Source organism: Protopterus annectens, chromosome 9.part0 (genome assembly GCF_019279795.1).
Source record: "Protopterus annectens isolate FY-2018-M chromosome 9.part0, PAN1.0, whole genome shotgun sequence".
NCBI lineage: Eukaryota > Metazoa > Chordata > Ceratodontiformes > Protopteridae > Protopterus > Protopterus annectens.
This window is the reverse complement of record NC_056743.1, coordinates 1,290,714,923-1,290,734,647: the sequence shown is the minus strand read 5'-3', so window position 1 is coordinate 1,290,734,647 and position 19,725 is coordinate 1,290,714,923. Positions and strand designations below refer to the sequence as shown.

Here is a 19,725-nt window from a genome sequence, read left to right as displayed (position 1 = left end):
AATCCAAATTCGAATGGTCACGTTACAATCCATTCTCCCATTGTTGGAGAAGGATGTTTGGATGTGCTCCATAGACCTCAAGGACGCCTATTATCACATACCGATACATCAGGCGTCCAGGAGGTATCTGCGCTTCAGCCTGGGAGTCAGTCATTACCAATTTTGTGCTCTGCCCTTTGGTCTCACCACAGCCCCCAGGGTGTTCACCAAGTGTTTGGCAGTAGTGACGGCTCACCTGAGAAGTCTTGGATTCCAAGTGTTTCCCTATCTGGACGACTGGCTCCTGACTGCCACCACCAGGCATCTACTAATGGACAACCTCAAAGCCACCATCTCTTTGGGTGCTACCCTGGGGATTACATTCAATTGATCAAAGTCTGTCTTGCTGCCCTCTCAGCGCATAAGGTTCATAGGAGCAGAGATAGACTCAAAATTGATGCGCGTTTTTCTTCCTGCCGAAAGGATCCAAACTTTACAGGGCCAAGTTCAAGCTCTGATTTCAAGATCCAAAGCCCCAGCCAGGATGGTTCTACAAGTTTTAGGTTCAATGTCTGCCACGGTTCTTTTAGTTCCTCTGGCAAGATTGCACATGAGGATTCTTCAGTGGCTATTGTCAACTCAGTGGTCCTTTCAGGATCTTCCCCTCAATCATCACATCATGATTACGGAAACATGCAAACGGGACCTTCGCTGGTGGCTTCAGACATCCAATCTAAATCAAGGAAGCCCCTTTGTTATTCCCTCTCCAGTGGTTACCCTGACGACAGATGCCTCCCAGATAGGGTGGGGGGGGCATTGTCTGGGCAGGTTAGTTCAGGGCTCCTGGCTTCCAGACGAAGCTCTTCTCCACATCAATGTGTTGGAGATGAGGGCTGTACTTCTATCCCTACAGGCCTTACACAAGTTTCTTCCTCAGGGCATCATCGCCATCCACACAGACAACATGTCGGTGGTCTGGTATCTGAACAAACAAGGAGGGACCAGATCTTACCCCCTTTGCAGAAAGGCTATGAGGGTGTGGGAATGGGCTGTAGCTACCAACCGCTTCTTGGTAGTGACCCACATTCCGGGGAAATCAAATATATTGGCAGACAAATTGAGCAGGACAATTCTCTCTCCTCACGAGTGGTCCCTAAACGAAACAGTAGCAGCTCAGGTTTTCAGGAGATGGGGAACGCCGTGCTGCGATCTATTTGCAACACCACTAAACACGGTGCAAAGGTTCTTCTCCTTGACCCCACATCAAGGGAAGCAACTATGGATGCTCTAGCACAACCTTGGCCAACAGGGCTACTTTATGCCTTTCCTCCGATACCACTTCTCTCCAAAGTCATTCAAAAAGCTTCTCAATTGGGGTCCACAATGATACTGATTGCTCCATACTGGCCTCGTCAGGTATGGTTTCCCTACCTGAAGAAACATGCGGTGGACGATCCTTGGACGTTGGATCTAACTCCGGATCTGCTAATCCATCAGTCGGGACAACAGCATCAGTCCCTACGCTCCTTGAAGTTGACAGCCTGGCTCCTCCACTTCCGACTTTAGTCAGAAGTCACACATTAGACCCGGAAGTTATTCACAGTTTATCTTCAGCCCACAAACCCACCACTAACAAATTGTACCTCAGTAAGTGGAAAAGGTTTGCTATCTGGGCTCACCTCAGGGGCTTAGACCCTATCACTGCTCCGATCCCGGAAGTTTTGAAATTTTTAACATCCCTGTTTAATCAAGGATCTTCTGTCTCTACTATTAAAGTACAACTGGCGGCTATCTCTAAATTCCACGAATCTATGGATCCTCCATTGATGAGCAGCAGATTATGCAAGACTTTTATTAAAGGTGCGGGCCTGTTAAGACCCCCAGTTTTTCATCCTGCGCCTCCGTGGGATCTTGATTTGGTGCTTCGTGCATTAACATCTTCCCCTTTCGAACCTGCTGCTACATGTGAGTTAAAATATCTGTCTTGGAAAACTGCCTTCTTAGTTGCAATTACTTCTGCAAGAAGAGTCTCAGAGCTTCAAGCCCTATCTATTAAACCACCGTACTTGATTTTCCACAAGGATAGAGTATCACTTAGGCCTAATCCATCCTTTGTCCCAAAGGTCTGTTCTAATCTCTGTCTTCAACAATCTCTAGAGCTACCAGTTTTCTTCCCAAAATTCTCCAATGATGCAGAATACACTCTCCATAAATTGGATGTTCACAGGCAATTGCGCTTCTATTTAGACAGGACTCAGCAATTTCGTAAGTCAGACCAATTGTTTGTGTCCTTCTCAGACAATAAATTGGGTAAAACCATTACAAAAGCTACTATCTCCAAATGGATTAGAGATTGTATAACTCAGGCTTATTCTTCTTTGAATAAGCAACTTAACAACATCTATCAAAGCTCACTCTACCAGAGCTATGGCAACTTCTATAGCTTTTCATTCCAAACTTGCTATATCGGAGATTTGTGCTGCGGCTACTTGGTCAAATCCGCACACTTTCATTTCCCACTATAAATTGGATGTGGCATCTAAAGGGCGAGCATCATTTGGTTCCACGGTACTCAGGAGTGTTTTCCACTGAGCCACCCAGGATTCAGGTGCTAGGGACGCTGTCCCATCAGTCAGAATGTAGGCGAGATAGGATCACATAACATCTTTTAGTTATGTACTCACCATAACTTCAGATGTTTGGGATCCATCTCGCCTACATTCCTAATACCCACCCTCCTTCCCCCTGCCTTGGAGATCAGAAGAGATTGAACGGTTTTGAGTTCTACTGTTTTATCTTGTTTCATCTGACGATGTTATATAATCAGTGCGTGCATGTGTGCATGTATGCGGACAAACTAGATCTGGGGGACTGGTAGTGGTGCATCCTGGGATATAGTAAGCTCAGCCAATAAGAGACTTCGCTCTTTGGCATAAGCGTGCCGAGTCGGAGCCGAGGGATCGGCTCCGAACCCATCAGTCAGAATGTAGGCGAGATGGATCCCAAACATCTGAAGTTATGGTGAGTACATAACTAAAAGTTTGTCTCCTATTCGAAACCATTTCTGGGCAAGCCAATTTCTAATGTGACCATTGCTCACTGGACTTCCAAATGTATAATTTGAGCATATTCTGATGAGGCATTTCCCCTCCGGGTCAGGAGAAAGCCCACTCCACTAGGTCCCTGGTCACCTCAGCGGCTTTTTGGTCTAGGGTGTCGCTGGATGACATTTGTTCTGCAGCTACTTGGTCCTCATCTCATACCTTCATATCTCATTACAAATTGGACATTGTTTCCGGGAGTAGGGCATCCTTTGGCTCCACAGTGCTCTGGAATATCCTTCCATGAGGGCCACCCAGGTGTTGGTAGCTGGGGACTCTGTCCCACAGGTTGAAGACCAAATGAAGTCAACTACTTCAGGTAAAGAAGTTATGTACACACCATAACGTTCCATTTGAGTAGTTGTACTTCATTTGTCTTTAGCCACCCCCCCGCTTCCCCCTGACCTTGTCACTGTTGTTCTAACCTGATGTATGGGAGAGGAGCACTATAGTGACTCTCCTAGTTATGCTTGGCTTCGTTTTTGGGAGCCATTAGTGGTAAGGTCTGATTGGGTCAGGCTTATGTTTTCTTGAGCAGCAAACTCGATCTGAGGGAAGGAAGGAGACAGGGGAGCATTATGGGTAAGGGGAGGAGCTTGGAGCTCAGATCAGATGCTTGTGATGCAGCCGTCTTGGATCCGAATACCCACATGTTGAAGACAAATGAAGTACAACTACTCTGATGGAATGTTATGGTGAGTACATAACTTCTTTTTTTTTGTTTCTTGACTTTTTATTGAACCAGAAATCCTTAGACAATGTGACATGGATTCAAAGAGAGATAACTGCATACAAGATCAATCTGATAGTAATTAGCATGGGCATGTAAGCTGCAAGATGGAACGATTTATTCAGAAAACTGCTGTAATATGTGAGTGTAATGACAAAACACCCATTCTGATAAAGTTAATGTTAACATGTAAATCACGGTACATGAATTGACACAGAGTATAGAATTGCATTAAAAGGTGTAGAGTGTAAATAGCAATGTTACAAGAGACTCATTTGTATAGAAATGAATAAATGAGTTTAATCAAGAAATGATTTTCTGGGCAGACATTCAGAAGAGTATCTGAGACTAAGGAAAAGGGGAGTAAGTAAACTGCATTGCAAGAAACGCTTTAGTAATGACAGAAGAGGGAGAAAAGAAGGGCGAGGCAACAGTGGAAGATTTGTGATATTATAAGATGGCTGCATTCTGAAGAGCTGGCTGATCAGAACTCCCCTAGTATGAGAAACACAAGAGAAGTAAATAAGGTGGAATCTGAAAATTTGGGTAAAATTTAGTTTCTGGTTAATCCATGTATTGCTTGAATGTCAGCAAAAAAGAAATCTAGATAAAGTAAGAAAAATCAACTAGAAAAGGAGAAGAAAAAAACTCTGGTAAGAGTCTTGCAACTGTTCAGAAAAAAAAGCAGTTCAGTTTCCTGCTTTGGTACTGGAGATGGCTTCCAGTAGCTTAGAGAAAAATGCATTTGGAGTGTTTAAAATAAGTGAAACACTGGAAGAATATATAAAGTCAAATGATAAGACTGGAAAGAATAGAAGACCTTTTAGGCAGCTGTTCAGATGAGCTGATAACACTGCAGAAATCAGAGGTTGAAATGAAGGAAGGATTGGCTGAATGAGGCTTTTCAAGAAAAACGGTTTCAAAAATAGAGTTAGAAGACAGAGCATGCAGAGAAAACCTGAGATTTTCTGCTACACCAGAAAAAATAGAATAGACAGTATTCATTTAAGTAAGCAAATAGACTGATGTTCCAGTGCAGGATTTAACTGAAAGAGCATACCACGTATGCTCCAAGTTTTGCTATGAGAAAAAAGATCCATAGTAATAAAGATGCACTCATACCAGCAAAAGGAGCTGCTCCTATCAATATTGTGGAAGAAGGGAAAAGTATTAACAGTTAGGGACACCAGAGTGTTGGTGGGAAATTATTATTCACTATTCATGAGGCAGAATGTAAGTGGACTTAAGCTCATCAGTCATATGATGTAGAAATGTGAAATTAAGTTGCCAAGTCCATCCATTTTTAGAATATTTTTTCCTGGAGGATCAAAGACATTTTTGCATACAGAACATGCAAAGGAGGAAGTAACATTCACCCAGCAAAGACTGAGCCAGCAAGGTGAATGAAACTCTACTACTCATTCATCTGACAATAGCAGTGCCCATAGAGAGAACTTGTCAGCAATACATTTTCCGTTGTGCCAAAGGAAGATTGAGTGACAGAAAAAGCCCAGTAGCTGACTTGACAAAATCAAGAGTACCTTGAATTTGACCAAGAGATTGGTATTGGATGACCAAAATGTTGAGGATGAAGATCAACAATAATGTGAAACTGGGAAATGGAAGAATTGTAAAGGTCATTTCCATAAGATGCACTTTATACATGAGAATTGTGCTTCTCCAAAAACTTGCTGAAAAACACTGGAAGACGGTGGACTGTTTTAAATTGGTATGAGGACTTTAAATCATAGTTCCCACTTTGATTAATCTTTAAAAGGGTAATGAGGAGACTTAGCCTTTTCCTTATAGTTGCATCTTATGGTTTTTATAGTAGTATGTGCATACTTTTTTAAGTAAATTACATTGTATTGTGAAGAAGGTATTTACAGTATGCAGAGGTATTTTAATATGAGGTAGGGAAGTCTCATCATTAAGTACCATTTATGCTGTTGATAAAGTTATCAAGTATATTTTCTTGATGGTTGTGTAGCTGAGGTTTATAATATAGCAAGGTAAAGGATGTCTATAAACAGGATAATGTTATGATCTTGGCCTGGTGGGTGAGAATGTAGAAGTGTACTTATCTTGTGTGTATATTAATTATGGGGCTTCCTGTGGTGTTATACAGGTAAACCTGTAGACTAATGTTTCTGGTTTGTGCTGCAGACAAGGGAAATAGTGATGTTCATCGTGTTTCACTGCTGCAGTCATTACTGTGGTCCCGCAGTCGGCCAGAGTTCCAAAGTCTTGGTCCTGCGTCAGTTGCTGTCGCCTCTTCCCTGACGTCAATGCGCCAGGGGTATATAAGATGCAGCCGATGCCATTTTCTTCAGTCTTTCTTGGCCGCACGGTGCCCGAAGCAAAAGCAGTTCGCAAGTGCCGGTCGGCCGACTCCTGAGATTTCAAATTCAATTTCAGATCCGAAGTCTTCAACAAAGCTAAGTACCCCTTTGGGGAAACTCTTTCTTGCCTCAGACCAATGTCAGTTGTTGTTGTTGTTGTGTCTTTCGGCTTTTCCCGGTTAGGGGTCGCCACAGCGGAACTCTGGTCCGCTAATGATTGGCAGTAGATTTTTACATGCCGACTTGCCGGGCCTGACGCACAACCTTCAACGAAGGAACGCCCATTCACGCATGTTGCCACACAGAAGACGCTCTGAGAATCGAACGGGACAACGTCTTACTGTGAGGGGACAACACTACCGCAGCACCACCACTGCGGGTATAGTAAAAGTTAATAATTGTATTTCTTGTGGGAAGCAAATACCTAATAAGGATTTTCATTCTTACTGTATTCCATGCCTAGGCCCAGATCACAACGTCACTAGTTGTCAGTTTTGTGCTAGATTTAACAAACGCACTATTAAACATTGGTTTGATTTTGCACACCATTATTTTGGCCGAAGGTTTAATTATACCATGAAGTCGGAGCAACCAACGACCGGAATTCACAAAAAACTCAAAGGTAAGGATAAGGACAGGCACCCGAGGCCCAAAACTGACGAAGCCTCTTCTAGGCCAGTCGCTGGCTCTCAGTGAGGTGCTTTTACAGCCCCTGACACCCACTACCTCAGAGCTGCAGGCCGCGACAGACTCCCACGTGGAGTTGCCTAGGCCTTTGGATACTCAAGGTGTTGGGCCTATGGAGACTAACCCTTCAGATGGGTCCAGTGCCGCTGAGCAGGCATCGGCTTCTGAGGGTGTTTTCAGACCTACGCAACTTACCATTGCATGTACAGCCAAGTCTAAAGCAACATTAAAGACAAAGAAGCAAGTACAGCATTCACCTGTACAGGCCTCCTTGCCTAAAAAGCAGATGCTCAAAATGGCCGAAGACTTAGTTACTCTGATCAGGGGTACCCATCCCCCTCCTGATAAAAGGCCTAGGCAGGATACAGACTGATTCCTCTGACCAGGTTCCTATATATTCTGACTCCTCTTCAGACCAGGGCTATTCCTTACCACCCTATGAGGACTCTGATGCTGAAGAATCTATTCCTTCAGCCTCTCCTCCTGAGGATTACTCTTTTGGGGAAACTTTACACACCATGAGGGAGCATTTCCATTGGGAGGGCCAGGATTACTCAGAGTCCAAGAAAAGGCTCAGAGATGTTCTCCTCTTGCCTCAGCACAGGCCCCTTGCTATTCTGCCAGTGTTGGATATTGTGGATGATGTGTTCTCTGAATCCAGTTTAAATCCAGATTCTTTACCCCCTGCTCCAGTCAAGCCAGACAGGTACTACAGAGTCCCCGACTCACACAAATTTCTTTATAAAAACCCTGCTGCTGACCCAGAAACTATTTCCCAGGGTCCCACAGGGGTAAAGGCCTCCACGGCTAAAAATCCAGTTCCCTCGGACAGGGATTCCAGAGCATTAGACAGATGGGGGAAGAAAGTTTACACCTCTGCAACTTTAGCAGTGAGAGCTTTAAATTGCCAGTTTCACATGCTTAAATATCAACAATATTTACTGTCTCAGTTAAAACAGAAAATGAGTACAAGTGCAGATCAACCTGATTTTAAGGAAATGCAGGATTTATTGCATGCAGCTGAACAAGTGGGAAAACGTACTTTGCAATGTGGTTTTGATTCATTAGAAGCTTCTTGTAGAGCAGCAGTTACAGGATCTGTGATTCGAAGGCATGCTTGGTTAAAGGAACAAACCTTACCAGATCATGTTAAGGCAAAATTATTGGATGCTCCTTTACAACAAGATATTTTATTTGGTGTTAAAGCAGAGGAGGTTTTAAAGAAAATGGAGGATAAGGCAAAATCTATGCAAACAGTAAAGGATTTCTTACAGGTACAGCCACCAAGATTTAGCAGAAATTGGCCTACTAAAAATTGGTCCTTTCCAGTATCAGACAGGCCACAAAGAGGCAGATACAGACGCCCAAGAGGCAGATCTCAGCCTCAAGGATCTTACAGACCACGACAGTGGGGTGCTTCGACACCAAAAGGAGGTTGAGGACAAGTCACAACCTTACAGAAAACAATCTGAATGACTTTCCCCTTCCAATGCCAAACTCTTCCGTGTTGGCAGCTCCCTTAGGAGGGAAACTACCACTTTTTTCCCAAAACTGGCAAACAATCACCCAGGACAAATGGGTGCTGAATATTGTGTCTCAAGGTTACAGATTCCACTTTCACACTTTACCAAGGCTAAAAGGAATGCCACACCTGCCACAAAATCAATGGGCAGAGGCACAACAACAAATTACAGCCCTCATGGACATGAGAGCTATTCAAAAAGTACCACAGCAGGAACAAGGGCAAGGTTTTTACTCAAGACTATTCATGGTCCCCAGAAAGGACAAAGCCTGGAGACCCATGCTAAACCTTTCCACTCTAAGTACTTACCTGGATGTTCCGAAATTCAAAATGTTGACACTACAACAGCTCCTTCCCTGTTGGGCAAGAAAGCTTGGCTTGTTACTTTGGACCTCAAAGAGGCATACCTGCATGTCCCTATCGGACAAAATTGCAGAAGATACCTCAGATTCATAGCTGGTTCAATACACTACTAATTCTCTGCACTGCCCTTATCTACTGCGCCCAGGGTCTTCACAAAGTGCCTGGCACCAGTAATTGCATTTTGCAGACAAAAAGGAATTCAAGTATATCCATACCTGGACGTCTGCCTGATTCAAGCAGAGAGCAAGGACATTCTTCTAAAGCAACAAAGTAAACGAAAAGAAATCAAAACTAGTGGCCTCACAAGAGATCGTATTCCTGGGTGCCAGCTTAAATACAACGGCCCAGATGGCTTATCTCACGCCAGACAAACAAGGACAACTGACTCAGTATTTTCAACTCCCTGCAAGAAAAATTCTGCAGGCCTTGGGATTCATGGCATCCTGCATACTTCTAATTCCATATGCCAGACTGCATATGAGGAAATTACAATGGTACCTAAAAAGTGTTTGGACTCAACGCTGTCACAGCTTGGAAACGGTAATACCACTAATTCCCTGCCTACAACCGGAGTTTCGATGGTGGGCACAGGCATGTCACCTCAACAAGGGTCAGCCTTTCACTCTACCCACAGCCAGGCAGACTTTAACAACAGATGCCTCAGATTACACCTGGGAGCACACATGGCAGGAAAATGTATTCAGGGCAAATGGACCACAGACCAAATGCATCTACACATCAATCAAAAAGAGGTGTTAGCTGTACAAAATGCCCTAACAGCTTTCAAGGACCTTCTGCATCCAGGACAATTACTTTTAAAGACGGACAACACCACAGTAATGTGGTACATAAACAAGCAAGAGGGCACTCATTCTTACCCCCTATGCAGACAAGCCATGACCTTGTGGAACACAGCTCTAACTTATCAAGTTCATCTGCAAGCACAATTCCTGCCAGGAAAGAAAAATACTCTGGCAGACGACCTAAGCAGAAACATCATGGATCCTCACGAGTGGAAATTTAATCCACAAGTTTTCAGCATGATAATGCAAAAATGGGGGTGCCCAGACATAGATCTCTTTGCCTCCCCACTGAATTGCCTACTACAAAAATTCTGCACGAAGACTTAGCACACATAAGCATGGAAAGTGGATGCTCTTTCGTTCAGCTGGAAAAGCCTATACTTTTATGCCTTCCCTCATCTGCCTCTCCTTCCGAAGGTTCTCCTAAAAGCCAGACAAGAAAAACCACAGATGATTCTGATTGCTCCAGACTGGCCACGCCAGCATTGGTACCCAATCTTAAAGAACTTAGCTCATGGTCCACCTTGGATTTTGCGTCAAATTCCACACCTTCTGACTCAACAAAACAATCAGATCCTGCACAGTCAGCTCAAAACCTTATCCCTGGCTGCGTGGCAGATTCATTAGCCAAACAGGCAACACCTCTCTCTAAAGCTGCTATGGATGTCATTTTGGAGGCCAAAAGGCCTAGCACCAGGAAATCTTACTAAGAAAAGTGGAAGAGATTCTGTGCCTGGAACCAGGCTCAAAGCCTTGACCGTCTTGTCCCTAACATTCCCCAGATGCTACAATACTTAACTGAGATGCTGGACAAAGGATTATCCTTTTTCATCCATTAAGATCCACGCTTCTGCCATCTCTGCTCATTACAACACAGATCCTCCTACTTTCTCTCATCCATTGCTAAAGCAGTACCTCAGAGGGGCTAAAAATATAAGACCGCCCCGGAGAGCACCAACACCTACTTGGGACCTCAATTTTGTCTTGGAAAAACTCACTTTACCTCCTTTTGAGCCAGCCAGTTCAGCAGAAATAAAATATATATCATGGAAAGTTGCCCTGCTACTGGCAATAACCACAGCATGAAGAGTCTCAGAACTACAGGCACTAATGGCAGTGGAGCCCTTCACCATTTTTCACCAAGACAGGGTTTCCTTAAGAACAAACCCTTCTTTTATACCTAAGGTGATATCCAGTGTGGCTCTTAACCAAACTATTCACTTGCCAACATTTTATCCAAACCCCCAGAATAAAGGAGAGAGAATTCTACATTCCTTGGACATACACAGACGATTACACTTCTACTTGGACAAAACAAAAGCTTTCAGGAAAACTGAGCAATTGTTTGTATCCTATGCTGCAAAATCAGAGGGAAAGGCTGTTTCAAAGCAGACCATTTCAAAGTGGATAGGGCACTGTATCCGGTTCTGCTACACACAGCATGGGAAGCCTGTACCATCTAACATTAGACCACATTCCACCAGGGCAACTGCAACTTCTACTGCCTATCTTAGAGGAGTACCTACCAAGGACATTTTGGAAGCTGCAACTTAGAGTTCAGTGCACACCTTTACCAAGCATTACCACTTGCCTCTCTACTCCAGATCCAGAGCTGGCTTTGCCACTGCAGTGTTGCAGGGCCTCGTAGTCACACCAGATGCTCTCTAGAACCAGCCACCCTAACTCAACTTTGGGATTCTTCCCAAGTGTAATGACTGCAGCAGTGAAACACGATGAACATAGTACAGCTTTGTACCTACTATAAATGTAGATGTTCGAGTGTCTTCACTGCTGCAGTCCTGGTTACCCACCTGCCATCCCCTATTTCTTAGCTGGGTCTTATCTGTAACTTTCTACACTATACTTTCTATGTGGTGTATTTGCTGGCTATTACTGGTTCACATTAATCTTTGAGCTATTACAAGGTTGTGGAGTAGGGGTAATGACCATCACCATACTTGAGTATAAGTAGTAGGCAGCCTCTTTATGTGGAAGGATTGGTTTAATCAACCACTTCACTGATATGAGCAGTGCCTTCATAGCCTGATGCATGTAGGTGAATTCATCCAATGCAGATGCATCTTCAGGTATGAACCTTTTTGAGTTTCCTGACATTCGTCTTACTTGGTTGTAGATGCAGACTAGCATCCTGAGAAGTGCAATGTTTAGAAATGTTTTTAAGATGTGCAGGTTTCAGTGACAAAGGAGTTCCACTTGCAAAGGTTTTGTGTTTAAAATTTATGTCAAGTTGTAATAAGTAGGCTGAACTGGCCAAGTGCACAACATGTATTACAGTGTTATTTTAAATTTGAAAAGTATGCAAGACCAGTATCATTAACTGCCTAGGAACCTTTAGAGTTGTTTTATTGACATGTGATTTGATGTTTTCTTTTTGAGTTGGATGTGTACACTCTACAGAAGCTGGAAGCCTTGCTTCTGGGTTGTGTTATGCGGTCAAATGTTTTGCCATTGCATGCTGCTTGCACAACTTAGGTTAATGGATTGGTTTTGAAGCTTTTAAGATAAACTTACATTAATTTACTAAGAGCAGGATTTTGTTTGAATATTGTATTTGTACCAAATGTAGTACTGGCCATTTACGACCTTTAACTTCTACCATGTTTAGTGTATTGTTACTATGCATACAGTGTATTGAATATTAAGTTTTGTGTGTGTAAGGTATTATTTTTTTTAATCTATAGGTTTGAAGAGTTTCTGCAAAGAAAGTGGTCTTCTGAAAAGCGGTTTGGTTTAGAGGGGTGTGAAGTGTTGATTCCTGCTCTGAAAACCATAATTGATCGATCAAGTGGGAATGGCGTTGACTATGTCATCATGGGAATGCCTCACAGGTACAAAACTCCATGGAAAGAAAGTGCTCTATAGAATCTTAAAAACTGTCATGTTCTTGGGTGTTTTATCTGTATATTTAAGTGTGATTGTTACCGATACAGTGTAGTTGTGTTCACTGCAATTTATTTTTTAATTTGGGGAAAAAATTAAGACACTATCAAATTCCAGAAGAGTATAGATGCTGATCTGTTAGTGGCCCTTTGTAGTGCCCCTACACTTTGCCAGCTGAACAAGCATTGTAGAGGGCTGTCTCAAAGATTAGCTGATGTGTTTGTGTGCCTCACTTTATATGTCTCTTACTGTGTGGGGCATTCTGCAGTGGATGTACACTTAGGATATCTGTATACATTCCCTTCTCACAAGGTTCTTCACATTTCTGTAGACCCATCTTCACAAGGGTATGCCCATGTCCCTGCTAGCAAAGACCAGTATCCCTAAATCTGTGTTAGATGGTGTGCATACCTCATTGACCTGCTGCCCTTAATAGCCATTTACCCTCCATGGTCCTGGTGTTGGCAGTTATCTTATGTACTTTGGAAAATTCTTTGATGACATGTGGGCCATCACAGCTACCGACTGTACTGCAAGAGGCTGCAACATGATATAGGCAGCTGTTTTCAGTACAGGTAGTTCATCCCAGAAAATAGATGTCAAAAGCAGTCTTGCAAGGTAAAGTTAACCTCAATACCTAGAATTCCATTGTTACCAGCTTATGTTTGCATCTCACCTTGCCCTGACTTTTAAGGGTTTGGACCTAATCTAACATTTTCACCATCTTCTACTGTCCCGTAAATCTTTTCCAAGTGCTTAAATGGTTACTATCAGCTCTCTGAGGCCCATATTGGTCTTAGAATGGTGGCATGATACTAGAGCTATTGTGCACAGGCTGTGATGTTATGTAAGAGTTTATCCTTGTAAGGAACTATTAAGCATGCAGTGATGGTAAGCCTTGATCCCATGCAGTCTAGATGCGAGTATTCTTCCACATCTTTTAGTTGGAACATACATACTAGGGAAGAAGACAAATTGATGTCTTTGAAAGTTAAGGACTGACAAACGGAAACAGTTCCTTGCTGTGACTGTAGTCTTATCTTGTCTCAAGGGAGTAGAGGCTAAGGTGTGAGCTGGTAGAGCTTGCCCATAACTGCTTATTCCTACATAGTTTGAGTCACTGGCATCACAGTCCAGGACAAGACCCCTGACACATTATTGCATTGAGTTTGAAAGTTATGAAGTTATTAGCACTATAGAAAGTGACTGGCATGTCTTGTAGAAGACAATGGCATGTCTTGTAAAAGACACTAAGCATGAAGCACATTGATCTATTCATTCATTCCATTCAGTCTGACGTGTCCTCAAGACACTTGTTGGATCTGACCTTGCAGAATTAGTGCTCCAGCCTGGAATCTTCCTTCCCATGATGCACCTGCCTGCCTAGTTACCCCAGATCTAGTTTGTCACTTGTGTGACTAGCAGCATGATCTTGGTCAGATAAATGCTTCATCTCCTTTTATAGATTTTGTAGCTTTCAAATAGCAGTTTTCTTGTTAGAGTTGATTATTTTTTGTCAGTAGCCTGTATTACTTGGTAATTTAGGCAGCTTTTTTTCTTTAGTAGCCTTTTTTTCTTGTACTCAAGCCACTTTTTGCAACCTTTGTTGCTATTTCCTTCCCTGGATTTCCAGTACAGTTAGATTTAATGTAATTCCTAGTGGTAGTGTTTTTAATATTAACAGTGTGATACATAGTAATGATTTGTGTGTGTTGTATAGTAATAGTTAGGACTCTTAAGTGTTTGTATAGAGTGCTGTGTTGTACTGCTGACTTGAAGGTGTATATGTGTGTTTGTGTGTATACATGTATGTTATGTACATACACAATCTCCAAAAGAAATTTCCATCACTCAAGAATTATATAGATTGCTCTCAATATCAAGAAAACAACCATCAGACAAAATTTTCCTATGACAGTTTTTTTAATGCTAATTAACAGTCTTTGCAGCAGCATTTAAATACCCAGAAGTGACTTGACTTTTCTGATCATGTGACTCAATTTTTTCCCAGCATTTATCCACCATTAAACACCTTAAATGCACCTATGTAGGTACTCATACAAGAAGACAACATAAAACAATGTAAATATATGCATAAACATAATTATTTATAATCAAAATATATTTTTTCACACATAATGTCCCCATAACACTGTACTGTCATGAATGACTAATGTTATACTGCCTTCTAGTGGTGAACTTCTTAACACTGCAGACTATCCATTTCTAATTTTTATTCATAGTAACTCATTTGATCCTGGATGTACCACAGCCTTAAACTGTCTATATTTGTTCTTTTTTTATCCAAACTTCTGTGTTTTTGAGTTTTTGGTACGTAAAAGGGAAAGGTACCACTTTATCCATACCAGTAAAAGTAAAATTAGCTTCTTTGTTTGAGTGTTTACATAGTGTACTTCTCTGATACGTATGATATCACTTGTGGAGAGATTTCCTTTGTTTTTTCACGAGTGATGTTTGTCTTACATAAAACATGCCACATTACTGCCATGTAAACTAACCATTTTGTGGTACAATTATTATGTCGTTTTATACCATATATTCTTGTGGTATTAACTGAAGTGAAATATTTGTACTTCAAATCTTACCACATTGTTTATAATTTCCCTAAGGGAAACATTCTTTAATTACGGTACCTGATGTTTTAACTGTTCCCATGTTTCATTTATAGTCAGAAAGAAACTGGGCAACCAAGCACACCCTTCTATACACCATTCTTCCATAATATCACCAAAACTGAATCACTTAAAATAGGCCATTATTTATTTAATTGTATAACCTTAAAGGTGTTAACATTCTGATCTTTTGTGGTAGCTTTTCTGGTACTTTCATCTGTTAGTTTCTGATCATATTTCTTAACATCTTAACACTAGATTGCTTATTCATAATCCCAACCTGTTTATTTTATTCCCCTTCTATATTGAAAATATGCCTACGTCTCAAAAATTGGGCATAAGGAATATTCACTACATGGCCTGATGATTTTCTGTGGAAGGGCTTTTATAATTTGATATATTAACTTAGTAATTTGCTCATCTAAATATGTATCAGAAATGTGCAGTTCCTGTATATTTCCCTTCCAAAGAACTCAACAATGTAAGTATTGTCTGCACAATTTTAAATAGTTAAAATGAATGTTTAGTACAGAAATTATAAATATATTGCATCTCAAAATAGCCCATAAAAATATCAGCATACATGGGGCAGTAGTTGTCCCCATAGCTATACCTTTTAACTGTAAATAACAGTTACCTGAATAGTAACATTTTTGTCAGCACCAATTCCAGCAGTTCTAAAATAAATTTTGAAAATTGCACTTAATAAATCTGAGTAGTTCGTGAATAGTACCTTACTGCCTTAATTCCTCATGTATGTGATATAGATGTATATAATGTAGTTGCATCTAATGAAACCATATAGGTATTAGGCTGCTTAAAGATGTCTTCCAATATTGACAAAAATTCTGTAGCATCTTTGATACTCAGCAATATGTTAATATAGGTTTTAAACATAATTCTAAGAAAGTTGAAAGTTTTTACTATTAAAGGATCTGTGCCTTCTACTATTGGACATCCTGGAGTTGGAGTTGTAGCTTATGTACTTTAGGAAACAAGTGAAATATAGCCTGGCAGTGTCTTCTGTTGTCATCTGCTACTGTAACCCTGTCACAACTGTTTTTTTCAACCCATTTAGGTCGGCATTCATCATTTTCTACTTTAAAATGCCTAGTTGGATCAAGGCACAGTCTATGATAAAACTGCATCAAGACAGCTGTCTTACCATTTCACTTTTGTACTCAGTCTGATTCCATATAAACTGCTTCTCCTCTCTTATTTGCTCTACTGTTAAGGAAATTATCAGTTAACTGTTTTAAAGCTTGCTTTTCTTAATTATAGAAATAATTCATAAAAAAGAACTTTATGCTCTACAACCAAGTCTCACAGCACGTGTTCAAACAGTTTAACCACTGGAGGGTTAAAATCAGATTTTTAAAAAAATTAAAAAAAAAAAAATTGCATTGTTCAGCATAGTCGTGTGACTAAGAATGAAACCAGTATTTCAAATGTAATTGACGTATAAACTCATCCGAAACAACTTTGGAAAGAGATACAAAAAATGAAGGCACAAAGTTTAAACCTTCTTTTAAGTAATGAAGATTCAAATTCATTTAAAACCATGTGAAGAAACTGTGATGTCCCCACACTGAGACAGTAATCAAGGAGCCTGAATCCTGACCACTGACACTGGAGAGGCACGTGCACTTGGAATACAAATGGATGCACTCAGTGTTTCTAGATGCATACCTCTCTGCATCAAACACAATTGTATCTCTCTGTCTGTCTCCCTCTTGGTCCCTAATAAGACTCCCCACTGGTACAGCTGAGTATTCAAGCCAGTAAGCCCAGTGCTTGTTATCCCTACTCCAAGTTAGCTGACACGCGCTCATACAGTGAGATTTGATTTCACACACACACACACACACACACACACACACACACACACTTGGGAAAGATTGGCACAGATTTACCTGCTGTGTCCCCTTCTGCCCAGAGTATAAAGTAGTTCTCTGTCACCAGACACTCCATAGTCAGCAACTCCAAGGCCATTAGCAAAGGGTGTCCAATTATACTGTGTAATATTAGTGCCAATACAAATGGTAGTAGTTGACAAAGACAGCTAGGTCTTCTGGAGTGGCTCACACAGTGTCATCAAATAAATATAAGTACTGTCAAAGGTTAAATACTTTCTACAAGGACCAGCCATAAAATAAGTTTTAAATATATTTATATTTAATAATAAATAATAAAAGAGCATGAAAATACTGAACACATGTTCACAGTAAACCACAGAATTCAAATCACAGGAAATACTGAAAAGAACATTGATGGACAGGCTCAGACAAATAAAGAAAAACAATATCTAAACTAAGCTTCGCTATTTTCCTGACTGAATCTAGGGGAATTATTATTCCCCAATAACTTTTTTTGATAGAGCAAGGCATAATGAAATACGTAAGCCGTCTTTCTAGTCAGGTTCCCCAAAACAGAATACTCCATCCTCAGAGATTACTCGCTGTAAAATATAATGTACAAGATGGCTTGTAGAATGACCTCATCTGGTCACCTGACTAAAGGCTGTCGCACTGTTCCCCATTGAAGCTGAGACAGGAATTTAGCATAGACAGCTGCAATATACATCTAAATGTTTGTCAGTACCTTGGACTTCCCCTCTTTTTACTGCACTAATGAACAAAGGCTTCTTCCAGACCCACAATCGCCGATCCTGTTCAGCACTGTGGAGTACCATTTTAATGGTTAACAGCTCATTTGCATTTTGCTTATTTTCCCTAAAGTAAGCTAGCTGGTTACCCTTTGCTGTCTCTCTTAAAACATATACATTTAATTCAGTTACACTAAAACATGTACATTTCTTTTCATTCCAGTAGGGTGCACTTTTGATACATTTTAACACAAGCAAACCTCACAAATAGATTTTCAGCACAAGCACCTGTACAAATCAGTTTGATATACAAATGATATATGTTGTTGTTTGTCTTTCGGCTTTTTCCCTGTAAGGGGTCGCCACAGCGGAACTCCGGTCCGCTAATGATTGGCAGTAGATTTTTTTTACGAAACGCCGTGGTGCCAGCTCTATGCCCAACCTTCAACGAAGGCACGCCCATTTATGCATGCATGTCTTTCGAACGCTACCCAACCGCGGGGAAGGCATGCAGACTCCACACAGAAAGGCACTCCCAAGCCGAGCCTAGAATCAAACAGGAGAACCTCTTGCTGTGAAGTAACAACGCTACCGCCGTACCACTGTGGCATGATATACAAATTATATATAATTTGCAAAATTCTAGCTAGCTGTGTTGGCACAAGTCATACATCTACTGCCCTACTTCTAGCATGGCTGGCAGCATTCTCCTATCATCACAGAAACATTGACTGCAGTGTCTTCAATTTCTTTCATTGCACTCCCAGTAGTTTTATTTATGCCTGCACTTGCAACATATGGGTTATCTGATCTTTCATTTTTTTCTATGCTTTCTGACCCTCTCCTTTGGTGGAAAAAGGAGCAGGGCATCTCTCTTTTTCTCTTTTAATCATGGGGAGAAAATTACCATGTTCCATGTTTATCTGCACAAGAAGAGAAGTCTGAATTTGATCCAGAACCTGATTCACTACGATGCTGTCACTGCATGCTACGCTTTCTCTTTCCTCTGTAGTTTTTTGTTCCCCCATTATTAGATGCCATTGGTGCACAATTATGTCTGCCTTTTTTTACCAAACTGATTTTTTTTACTTTATAGTCCCTACTGTCTTTCTGCAATTTGTGTGCATTTTACACTATTCATGGTCATCATTATGGTTTTTAACAGTTGTTACTTGATCAAACTGGGTATCATGAGGAAGAGTTTACAGTTTCTAAACAATCTTGCTTGCTTTTTTGCAAAGACAGCAGAACCTGTTTTTTGTACACTCCTCCATTTAATCATAAACTTGACATTAGTTTCCAGTGCCAGGTTCCTACCAAACTCTCAGACCATGAGGAGCCATACTTTATATTTTAAACTTTTAGGTGCCATAGCACAGATTGTACCTTTTTGAAGCCACGTGTTCCAATGAAACATTTATATATACCAAAGGTATTTGTGTGTTTAATGATCCACTTGATTGTTGTAAAGCAGATAGCCAGTTCATGTCTTTATCAGAAACCAAGTCAGTAACAAATATTTCCAATTACTTTTCTCCACCAGAGCTGCCATTCTGTGAATAATTCACACTGACTTGTTTACCATAGCAACACAACAAGAAGAGAACCAAAACAGTTGCAAGTAGCAACATTTGTGCACAAAAGAAACAAATCTCCACAATCTCCCAAAAGACTTCCAGCATTCCAAAATTATATAAATCGCTCCTTTAATATCAAGAGAACCAGCAGGCCAGCAGAATAATTTGTTTATATGGCAGTGTGCCAGTGGGGTGTGTTTTATGTAGGACAAACTATAGTCTTAGAAAGAAAGGATCTCTCTCCACATGACTGGTATCGGATGCAAAAGAGAGATGTACATAGACAAATATGTATGAGCTGGTTCTACTTTCAGTAGTATACATAGAGTGGTGCCTACCCTTTTAAGTACTAAACATCAAAAACACAAAAGTTTGGATTGTAAGAGAATAAAACTGGATAGTCAGGTTATGGGCTATGGTACATCCAGGACAAATTAGTTAATATGAATAAAAGTAGAAATGGACTTTGCCCTCAATGTAAG

At 41.0% G+C, this 19,725-nt stretch overlaps 1 protein-coding gene across 3 annotated transcripts in view; it reads left to right on the top strand.

Moving 5' to 3' along the window:
• OGDH (oxoglutarate dehydrogenase) overlaps nt 1–19,725 on the top strand; it is a 1,195,521-nt gene that overhangs the window by 581,752 nt on the left and 594,044 nt on the right. For all 3 annotated transcript variants that reach the window (XM_044084237.1, XM_044084236.1, XM_044084238.1), the window contains one exon: nt 12,230–12,376. In XM_044084237.1, the coding sequence (XP_043940172.1) occupies nt 12,230–12,376 (147 nt within the window). The remainder of the gene's footprint in view (nt 1–12,229; nt 12,377–19,725) is intronic.